The sequence below is a fragment of the Equus przewalskii genome, chromosome 6 (assembly GCF_037783145.1).
Source record: "Equus przewalskii isolate Varuska chromosome 6, EquPr2, whole genome shotgun sequence".
In the NCBI taxonomy this organism is placed as follows: Eukaryota; Metazoa; Chordata; class Mammalia; order Perissodactyla; family Equidae; genus Equus; species Equus przewalskii.
In genome coordinates, this window is record NC_091836.1 from 5,589,519 (window position 1) to 5,600,678 (window position 11,160).

At 51.2% G+C, this 11,160-nt stretch overlaps 1 protein-coding gene across 2 annotated transcripts; it reads right to left on the reverse strand.

Annotated features, from left to right (window-relative positions):
* Nucleotides 1-6,453: 6,453 nt before the first annotated feature.
* Nucleotides 6,454-9,856, reverse strand: LOC103540280 (C-type lectin domain family 4 member G-like). Of its 2 annotated transcripts, none has more exons than XM_070622844.1 (9): nucleotides 9,755-9,856; nucleotides 9,211-9,312; nucleotides 8,806-8,859; nucleotides 8,560-8,622; nucleotides 8,286-8,390; nucleotides 7,899-7,988; nucleotides 7,539-7,687; nucleotides 7,312-7,427; nucleotides 6,454-7,012 (listed from the first exon to the last, which is right to left on the reverse strand). In XM_070622844.1, exons 1-9 carry the CDS (start codon nucleotides 9,780-9,782, stop codon nucleotides 6,871-6,873), a joined length of 849 nt encoding a protein of 282 aa, XP_070478945.1. In that variant the 5' UTR covers nucleotides 9,783-9,856; the 3' UTR covers nucleotides 6,454-6,870. The 2 variants fall into 2 exon arrangements, with proteins under 2 accessions (XP_070478945.1, XP_070478944.1); XM_070622843.1 differs by having other exon boundaries at nucleotides 9,642-9,826.
* Between the last annotated feature and the right edge of the window lie 1,304 nt (nucleotides 9,857-11,160).

An 11,160-nucleotide genomic window follows, 5' to 3' on the forward strand; every position in this document is an offset into this window, starting at 1 on the left:
TAGCCAGACTTACAAAGAAAAAAAGAGAGAAAGCTCAAATAAACAAAATCAGAAATGAAAGAGGAGAAATAACAACAGACTCTGCAGAAATACAACAGATTATAAGAGAATACTACGAAAAACTATATGCCAGCAAAATGGATAACCTAGAGGAAATGGATAAATTCTTGGACTCCTACAATCTCCCAAAGCTCACTCAAGAAGAAGCAGACAATTTGAACAGACCAGTCACAAGGAAAGAGATTGAAACGGCAATCAAAAACATCCCAAAGAATAAAACCCCAGGACCAGATGGCTTTCCTGGGGAATTCTACCAAACTTTCAGAGAGGATTTAATACCTATCCTTTTCAAGCTATTCCAAAAAATTAGGGAGGATGAAACACTTCCTAACACATTCTATGAGGCCAACATCACGCTGATACCAAAGCCTGACAAGGACACCACGAAAAAAGAGAACTACAGGCCAATATCACTGATGAACATAGATGCAAAAATTCTAAACAAAATTTTGGCAAGCTGAATAGAGCAATCGTCAAAAGGATCATACGTCATGATCAAGTGGGATTCGTACCAGGGACACAGGGATGGTTCAACATCCACAAATCAATCAATGTGATACACCACATCAACAAACTGAGGAATAAAAACCACATGATCATCTTGATAGATGCAGAGAAGGCATTCACAAGATCCAACAGCCATTTATGATAAAAACTCTGAACAAAATGGGGATAGACGGGAACTACCTCAACATAATAAAGGCCATATATGACAAGCCCACAGCCAACATCATACTCAATGGGCAAAAACTGAGCGCCATCCCCCTGAAAACAGGAATGAGACAAGGATGCCCTCTATCACCACTCTTACTTAACATAGTACTGGAGGTCCTGGCCAGAGAAATTAGGCAAGAAAAAGGAATAAAAGGAATCCAAATAGGGAGGGAAGAAGTGAAACTCTCGCTGTTTGCAGACGACATGATCTTATATATAGAAAACCCCAAAGAATCCATTGGAAAACTTTCAGAAGTAATCAACAACTACAGCAAAGTTGCAGGGTACAAAATCAATTTACATAAATCAGTAGCATTTCTATACTCTAATAACGAACTAACAGAAAAATAACTCAAGAACACAATACCATTCACAATCGCAACAAAAAGAATAAAATACCTTGGGGTAAATTTAGCTAAGGAAGTGAAAGGCCTATACAATGAAAATTACAAGGCTTTTCTGAAAGAAATGGATGACGACATAAAGAGATGGAAAGGCATTCCATGTACATGGATTGGAAGAATAAACATAGTTAAAATGTCCGTTCTACCTAAAGCAATCTACGGATTCAATGCCATCCCAATCAGAATCCCAATGACATTCTTTACAGAATTAGAACAAATAATCCTAAAATTCATATGGGGCAACAAAAGACCCTGAATTGCTAAAGCAATCCTGAGAAAAAAGAACAAAACGGGAGGCATCACAATCCCTGACTTCAAAACATACTACAAAGCTACAGTAATCAAACCAGCATGGTACTGGTACAAAAACAGGTGCACAGATCAATGGAACAGAATTGGAAGCCCAGAAATAAAATCACACATCTATGGACAGCTTATCTTCTACAAAGGAGCTGAGGGCATACAATGGAGAAAAGAAAGTCTTTTCAACAAATGGTGCTGGGAAAACTGGAAAGCCACATGTAAAAGAATGAAAATTGACCATTCTTTCTCACCATTCACCAAAATAAACTCAAAATGGATCAAAGATGAGACCTGAAACCATAAGGCTTCTAGAAGAAAATGTAGGCAGTACACTCTTTGACATCAGTATTAAAAGGACCTTTTCAGACACCATGTCTTCTCAGACAAGGGAAACAATAGAAAGAATAAACAAATGGGACTTCATCAGACTAAAGAGCATCTTCAAGGCAAGGGAAAACAGGATTGAAACAAAAAAACAACCCACTAACTGGGAAAAAATATTTGCAAGTAATACATCCGACAAAGGCTTAATGTCCATAATATATAAAGAACTCACACAACTCAACAACAAAAAATTAAACAACCCAATCAAAAAATGGGCAGGAGACATGAACAGACATTTCTCCAAAGAAGATATACAGATGGCCAATAGACACATGAAAAGATGTTCATCACTGCTGATCATCAGGGAAATGCAGATCAAAACGACACTAAGATGTCATCTTACACCCATTAGAATGACAAAAATAACTAAAACAAATAACAAATGTTGGAGGGGTTGTGGAGAAAAAGGAACCCTCATACACTGCTGGTGGGAATGCAAACTGGTGCAGCCACTATGGAAAACAGTATGGAGATTCCTCAAAAAATTAAAAATAGAAATGCCTTATGACCCAGCCATCCCACTACTGAGTATCTACCCAAAGAGGTTGAAGTCAGCAATTCCAAAAGTCCCATGCACCCCAATGTTCACTGCAGCATTATTTACAATAACCAAGACATGGAAGCAACCTAAGTGCCCACCAACAGATGAATGGATAAAGAAGATGTGGTATATATACAATGGAATACTACTCAGCCCTAAAAAAGAACAAAATCGTCCCATTTGCAACAACATGGATGGACCTTGAGGGAATTATGTTAAGTGAAATAAGCCAGATAGAGAAGGACAATCTCTGTATGACTCCACTCATATGAGGAATTTAAACATGTGGACAAAGAGAACAGATTAGTGGCTACCAGGGGAAAGGTGGGGTGGGGGTGGGCACAAGGGTGAAGGGTTGCACCTACAACACAACTGACAAACAATAATGTACAACTGAAATTTCACAAGATTGTAACCTATCATTAACTCAATAAAAAATTTAAAAAAAAATAGGGGCCCAGATCATGTATATCTTATAAGCCATGATAAAGTCTTTGGATTTTCTTCCAACCAAGGTAAGCCATCTTTTATTTCCCCCTGAGGAAGATTTGCCCTGAGCTCACAACTGTTGCCAATCTTCCTCTTTTTTCACTTGAGGAAGATTAGCCCTGAGCTAACATCTGTGCCAATCTTCCTCTATTTTTGTATGTGGGTCACTGTCACAACATGGCTGATGAGTAGTGTAGGTCCCCTCCTGGGATCCAAACCTGTGGACCCAAGCCGCTGAAGCAGAGCACACTGAACTTAACTTCTACACCATGGCTCCCCCCGCCCCCACCACCAGATTGGCCTCTTTTGCTTATTAATATGCATTTGAGATTCCTCCATGTCTTTTCATAGCTAAATAGCTTATTTCTTTGTAGCATTTGGTGATATTCTATTGTCTGGATGTCCCACAGTTTATTTATCCATTCACCTACTGAAGGACATCCTGCTTGCTTCCACATTTTGCCAATTATGAGTAGAGCTGCTATGAACACCTGTTTACACGACTTCGTGTGGACATACCCCTTCAGTTCCTTTGAGTAAATACCAAGGAGCACAGTTCCTGGATGATGTGGTAAGAGTATGCTCAGTTTTGTAAGAAACCATCAAGCCGTCTTTCAAAGTGGCTGGACCATTTTGCATTGCCCCCAGCAGTGAATGAGAGTCCTGATGCCCCACATCCTCACCAGCATTGGATGTTGTCAGCGTTCTGGGTTTTGGCTATTCTCATAGGTGTGTAGTGGTTTTCGTTCCTTTTCCAACCTTTAAAGGCCACCCACAACCTTCGCTCCTGGTCTCTGTTCCGTCTTTAAAGCTATCAATGGTGGATCAGGTCCTTCTCATATCACATTACTCTCATCATCCTTCTATGATCATGACTCTCCCCTCTTCCCCTAATTCTCTCCTGCTTCCCTCTTTCACTTTTAAGGGCCCTTGTGATGACATTGGGCCCACCTAGACAACCCAGGATCATGTCCCCACCTCAGGGCCCTTAATATAATCACATTTGCAAAGTCACTTTTGTCATGTGGTAACATATTTACAGAATCAGAGGACTAAGACTTGGACAATTTGGGGGACCGTCATTCTGCCTACGAAGGGTGTCATGGTGTTCTCACAATTGCTGATGGGTCTCGGACACGTGGGTCTATTTCAGATCCCACTGGGCTCTCTCAGAGCCTCTGAGGTCTCCAGAAAAAGGGGTCTGTCTTTGAGACTCCTCACCTGGCCCAGCCAGGCTCTCACAGGGCTTCTCTGTGTACAGGTTCTTTCTGTAGCATCCATCAGCCTGTAGAACACAATCTTTTTGGCAAGACCTATTCTCCAGAAAAACAAAAGCCAACTGAAGGTCAAGGTCTGTTCCAGGATTAGGGCTAGGTTTCTTCCCAGGGAGGTGGCATCATGGAGGTTGGAGGACCTGAGGCCAAGAGTCCAGAGAGAGGGGAAGGTGACCCTGACCCTCTCATACAGGGTCTTCATGTACTTGCTCAATGCTGGCAGGTTCGAGCCAGGCAGCTGCAAGGCAGTGCCTGTGGGCAGACCAGGAGTGCTGAGGGCAGGATGAGCATCTCCACTCCAGCCACGCTGTTCTCTGGGCTCCTGACCTGGGGCTCCCTTGGGCCCTGGATCCCATTGTCTGAGCCTTGGGTAGCAGGACCCAGAGGGCTTGCTCTGACCATGCTAGGTCCTTGGTAGATCCTGCAGTGGCTTCTGCTTAACTCTGGGGTCTCTTCCTTCTGCCTCAGCCACAGCCAGCACTCCCTCAGCTCCATCCCCAGAAGGGATGCCCAGGACTCCTCTGCCCACCTGTGCTGCTGCATATCCGTCACTACAACTTCATCCTAACTGCCTGCTGTCAACCTGACGGGTAGACAGACTGAGGTGTGTTATCTGTCCTGGAGTCAGGCGGTTCCTGGGTCTGTTCAGTGCCTTGCTCTTGGCTGCAGTTGTAGAGATCCCAGAGAAGGGTTGGGGGTGTTACTGAACCAGGTTCATTTTTTCCCATTGCGTGGAAAGCCAAACACCGGGACAATGAGATGGCAGCAGAGAGAGGGTTTAATCACAAGGCAGCCACGTGAGGAAGCAAGAGGACGAGTCTCAAATCCGCTTGCCTGAAAATGGGGACTCAGGGATATTTATTGAGTAAGGGGGCAAGGTGGTCTGAAATGTGGAGATGGATGCTTGGAGGCAAGGAAACGTGAGGTCATTGATGATGTGCGCAAGCATAGTCAGACTCCGTACCTCTTCATAGGATGCACGTTCACAAAATGGCGTCGTGAGCATGATCTGAGGGTGGGGTTTTTAGCCTCTTGACGTCAAAAGGCTGCTTATCGGACATCTGCACAGGCCCAGTCGATGAGTTGGGGATCTCAACTAGCCTGAAGTGGACAAGGGGTTCTAATTCCTGAAAAACACCTCACACACCCATTACCATGGTGAGCCAGGCTCCAGGAAGATGTTACCTATAGGAGCCTAGTGGGCGTCAGATAGCATAGTGCCTAAGCAGCACAGTTAACCATGGGTGGGGGCACAACTGAAAGCTATACGCAGTAATTGCAAAGAGGAAAAAAACTTTAGTTACTAGCTAGCTAATCATCAATGGCTAACTGTTTACCGGTTTCAGGGGATGTGTGCTCACAGCGCTGAAAGGTGCCACCTGGCCAGGAGTGTGGGTGGTGTTGTCTCCTCTCCTTGCTCAGTCAATGTTCTCAGGGCTGCACAGCCTGGGGGCTCCCTGCAGCCTTTGCTTCTGGACTCCGTTCTGTACAGAACTAAAGGCTGCTAGCTTGTCACTCCCCTCCACGGAATCCCTCTCCACCGGGAATTCTAGGAGAGTCCCCAGGTCCCCCGATGGAATCAGGAAACTCTGGGAGTGCAGGGTGAATACACATCAGAAGTCCCCAGCTGATATGGCCAGGCTCTGTGCACCCCGCCCCCCTAAATGGGCTCAGCCATCCTCAGCACCTTCCAACAGCCTCAGCCTGCAAAGCCCACCCTGCCCAGCTCCCCATGCTGAGATCCCATTGTGCCTTGAAGTCTGTCTTTGCTGGGATGCATTTCCCGATGCCCCACCCAGTGGTCACAGAACCTGGTGCCCGAGACAGAAGGGCCCTGCTCCTCGGATCCGGGTGGCCCCTCTCCCGTCTGCCTCAGGGCCTTGTCTCAGGCTGCCTGTCATCTCCACAAGGGGGTGCCAGTCTCCTCAAGGAAAGGGGCCCCCACTGCAGCATGTCAGCACAGTCTCTGTCCCTGAGGACAAAGGTGGCTCCTCCAAGGGCATCACCTGTCACTCCTTCATGCATTTCTCCATTGAGTCACTAGTCACATGGTTCTTGTGTCCAGCTAGACCAGCACAAGGGGGTCCTGGGGGGTAAGGACTAGGCCTGACTCATTCCTGTGTCCCCAGAGCCCCACCGCCCTCCTGGCCCAGTGCAGGTTACCCCTGGGTTTGGGGACATCATAGGGCTTCAAGGTCGCTTAGAGAGGTTGGGGTCATTCACAGGGATCATCAGCGTCTCTGCAAGAAAGCTTAGAACAGCTCCTCAGAGTCAGGTGCCAAGATTCATTTCTCAAACTTTTATTGATGCCCCGCAGGGCTGCAAAGACAGCTCACAAAACCCTTGTGGTTGAGGCCTCCCAGTCTGGGGGAAAAATGAAAGAAACGCGATAGCTCCTTCTCGGATTCGCCTGACCTTGGCTAGGGAGGGAGGTGGGGTCAGATCAGGGGCCGAGGAACAGGGATTTTGGAGCGAAGGCTAGGTTAGGTCACATGTTGAGGGACTGCAAGTAACTTGCAGAGGAGGACCCAGATTGTAGGCACTGGAGACGGCTGGATTGGGCCAGTGGTTGTCCGTCGTGGTGGGCGGGGGAGGGGGGGGTGGGGGGGGAAGAAAAATGGATGGCGGTGGGTGAATCCAGGACAGCTGTTCACAGATCGCACAAGTAGCGGTGGGCGTGGCTCGGGGGCACTGGGCGGGGTCAGCAGATTTGTCTCTTCTCACAGATCCAGTTGTCCCTCTCGTTGTCGCCGCACGGAGCGTCGTTCCACATCCCCGTGTCCAGCATCATGATGCAGTCCTCACGACCCTGAGAGTCATTGGGCTCCCCCTGGTTCCATTGGCTGCAGGAGTTTGGCATGGGTGCTGCTGGGGGTCTAGATTGCGGATGGCCCTGGGGTCTGTCCTCCCTACCCAGGGTCTAGCCTGTTTATTAATTGGGTCTTACCTAGATACCCTGAGAGTCTAATCTATCCACAGACAGAACTTTCCAGCCCTGGGACATAATTTTCTATCCCCCGGAATTTAACCCTCAGCCAGTTCCTGGGGTCTAGGCTGCCCATCCCAACTGAGACTCTGAGATCTGGTCAAACCACTTCCCCTCGGGTCTGATCTGTCCTCCTCCCCACGTCCCTTCTCTCACCTGAAGCTGAGCGGGACTCCGTCGATCCACTGGTAGCCCTGGACCTTCTCGGCACGGCGCACCGCCCTCAGACCCAGCCAGTAGCCGCGACCTCTCACATTCCGACTCAGGAAGCCCTGGGCGGAGGTGTAGACTGAGTCCACCTCGCTCTCTCCCACCCGCACTTCCCAGGCCACGCCCCTTCCGGTGAACTCCGCCTCCCGCCTCTAATGGCTTAGGCTGCACACCTGCTCGTCCAAGTCATTCACGATCACCAGGTGCGCGCCAGCGCCGGCGCAGTTGCGCTGCGCCTCGTCCCACGTGGCAGTTGGAATGGAGAAAAGGTAGCAGGAACCCTGGAAGGGCAGCCACGACGCGGGGCACTGCTCGCAGGAGCCTGCGGGGTGGCGACGGTCACAAAGGTGGATGGCTCCCAGGTGGAGCAGAGAGGACTGGGGAGTTAGGGTTGGCTCTCTGGGCCCAGGGGCGGAGCCAGAGAGAACAGGCCAAGGTCAAAGGGGAGGGTAGGCGTTTCAGGAAACCCCGAGGTCCACGAGCAGGGCCCCCTTGTCCCCTCCCCCCTTCCCTCCCTCCTCGGTCTTGCTCACTGTTCCTGAGCCGGGCCGCCTCCAGCGCCCGCAACAGCTCCGTACGGATGCCCTCGCGGTCTCTACCCGCTTCGGCCAAGCCCTGGGTCACTACGAGGTCAAGAAAGTCCAGATTATAGCTGGGTCAGGGCGAGGAGCAGGGTCACGATTAGGTAAAGTCAGCATCCACGTCTGTGGGCAGTGTCACCGTCAAGAATTACATCGCGGTCAAGGACTGTCGTAGCCGGGTAGGGTCCAGTTGTGGTTGAGGTTGGGACTTGTCGTCAAGGTCAGAGTCCAATGGTCAGGGTCAGGATCAGAGGATAGGGTCGGGGTAACAGAAGGGTCAGGACGTGAATCGACAGCCGCGCGGAGGGATGAGGGGTCGTGCCACTGTCCCGCCCTCACCGCGCTCGCTGAGTTCCTTCAGGGTGCTCTCCTGCTGGAACAGCTTTGCCCGCGCCTCCCCAAGCTCAGTGTGAGCGGTCTGCAGCTGCGCCTGCGTCCCCTGGCCTGGGAAGGGGACCAGGATGGGGCGGGACGTCCGAGACCAGCCCGCCCCACGCCCAACACCTCCTCCCATCCTGGCCACAAGCCCAGCCCGCACCCGCCTCCTGCGGTCCCGCCCACAAGCCTCGCCCTCAGGACCACAAGCCCCGCCCCCTCAGCCCAAAATTCTTACAGCATCTATCGCAGGATCGGATCTCTTCCTTCAAGGCGGCCAGCACCACCGTCTGCTCCGAGGCTGGAACAACCCCCGCCCACCCCACCCCCGCCAGGTCAGCCCCCGGGGACTCACGAGATACCCTTCCCCTCTCCGGGCCAGTCCCGGGGACCCTAGGATCCCCACTCACCCAACCCCTTCCGGTCTCCAGGGTCCCGGACACTCCCCCCGCTGCACACCCAGGAGGCCCTGTTCTGCGCTCACCATTTGTTCTCAGCAGGTCCTGGTGGCCGAGCAGCACCCGGCGCTCTGTGGAGGCTGCAGAGAGAGGCTCCTGCAGGCGCGGCCCCGGGGACCTGGGAACTCTCCCTTTGCCCCCCTGCGGAGACCCAGTCTTGGGACCCACACAGGGGGTAGGCAGACATGCAGCCCACATGATGTGCACACACGCCGAGAGGAACCAAACACCCAGGGACGTGCTCACACCTTCATGCATGCACATACACACAGACGTGCGTGCGCACAGTCCAAAGACGCACACACTTTGTTCACACGTATTCACACTCAGACCCAGGCAGGGATCTGGGACCCGGCTGGTGTGCCCATTGTGGGACGGTCTATCTCCCCATGGGGGCTGGACACACCTCCCCGAATTATATAGACACTCACCTTTGGAAAACAGGATGCTCAGAATGAGGGCCCACAGGATGGTGGCGATCATAAGAGATGTGGCTACGATGAGAAGTCTCCTTCCCCAGCGTCCCCAGGACCCTGGGATAACACAGAGAGACTCCTGGGTCCCTCCTGCTCCAGGACCATCCTGGATCCCTGGGCCCTGAGGACCAAGCCCAGAACACTTGGGTTCCTCCCAGGAAATTGGGATTCAGAGAGGTCAAGTAACGTGCCTATTGTCAGACAGCCCCTAAGTGGCAGAGTTGGAATTTGAATTGAGGTCCAGCTGGCTCCAGGACCTGTGGTGTCTCTCCTGCACCCACTACCTGGGCTCTCTCTTGGCTGTTTCCCTCCCCTCCCCCATCAAACCCCAAACCACTGGCCAGAGGGACTCAAGGGGGACAGTGAGGCAGTCCCATTGCTCATACCTCCGGGGGCCTCCTGGAGCCCACCACCCCACCTGCTGTACGGGGCAGTGTCCATGATGAGCAGCCTCCCAGCCCAGGGCATGGATATAAATGGAGCCCCCTCACTCACTCACCCCGCCCACTCTCTTCCTTCCTTCCCATCTTCTGACTCTTAATTCCTAGTACAAGGGACCCTCTGACGAGTCACAGGGCTGGGCCCTTTCTCGGCAGGGCTGGGCTAGGGGTAAGGATGTGGTAGAGGAAGTGGGAGTTGGTGGTGGAGGGGGGTAGGGAGCGTGCGTGCGTGCGTTGTGTGTGCGTGTGTGTGTGTGTGTGCATGTGCAGTTCCATCCTCCCTGGCCTGGGAGCTGCAGCAACATCTCCAGGCTGGTTTTGGGGCCTCACTCTGGAATTTGGTCCCCACCTCTTAGAGGTCTGGGGCTGGCCTTCCCAAGAGAGATGCTCTGAGCCAGCCAAGTTCGGGCCCCTCCCTGCTGGTTCCTGAGAAAGCCCCTCAGCCATAGCCCCCCAGGCCAGCTCAGCTTCCCTCCTCAACTCTGCTGCAGGGGCCTGCCAGAGGCTGGATCTGCCCCGCCCTTAATTCACTCCTTCTCAGTCATGGGAGAACACTGGCATTTGTTGGGTGCTGGTCCGCTAAGCTTCCGGACTCTACAATTGGGTGGGTGAGGGGTGTGTGTATGTAGCTTCTAGAAGCCTCAGTTTTTCTCCTCTGTGAAAAGGGGGACAGTGACAAGGCCTCCCTCCAAGGGATGCTTTGATAAATGATAGAGGTCATCCATGTCAAGCCCTGCACCACCCCAGGCATAAAACCTGCTAATATTCATTCATTCTTTCAACAAATTTTGAACACCTGCCCTGTGCCAGGATCAATCTAGAACCTGGGCATCCATTGATGCCCCAAATAAGCAAATTCCTTCCTTCTTGGAGTAAACATTCTAGTAGGAAGTTGGGAGAGACAGATAGTAAATAACGAACATAACGAAAACATCAAACATTGTAGTTTGTCCACGTGCAAATTATCCACATTCGAGGAGAGTCTGCTGAAAATGATTTAAGAATTGATTTGTAGCCCGTTTTCTTGGGTGCCAACGAAAAGGGTGATTGGCAGGACGATGGTAAAACTCGATTGCTTGTTGATTGGAACGAATCCCGGGCTCAGAGAGATCAGGTAGGTCACCCAACGCCACTCAGCCAAGAAGTATTGGTTCTCTGATCCAAGGCCATGCTCTGCCTGCTACAGGGACTCTTCTCTTCGCTATTGCAAAACACTGAAAACTCCCGGCCCCAAATTCCTCCCTCTCGGTACACACGCCTGTCTGCAAGGTGACTTTGTTACTCCTCGCCTCAAAAGGCGGAGTCTATTTCCTCTCCCTTCTGAATCTGCATTATCCACGTGACTTGTTTTAACCAATAGGCATGCAGAAGCACCACCACGTGACTTCCGAGTCTTGGCCCCAGCGTGCTTTGCGGCTTCCGCCTTCTCGCTCCTGGGATGCTGCAGGCCGCCATGTTGGAGGGC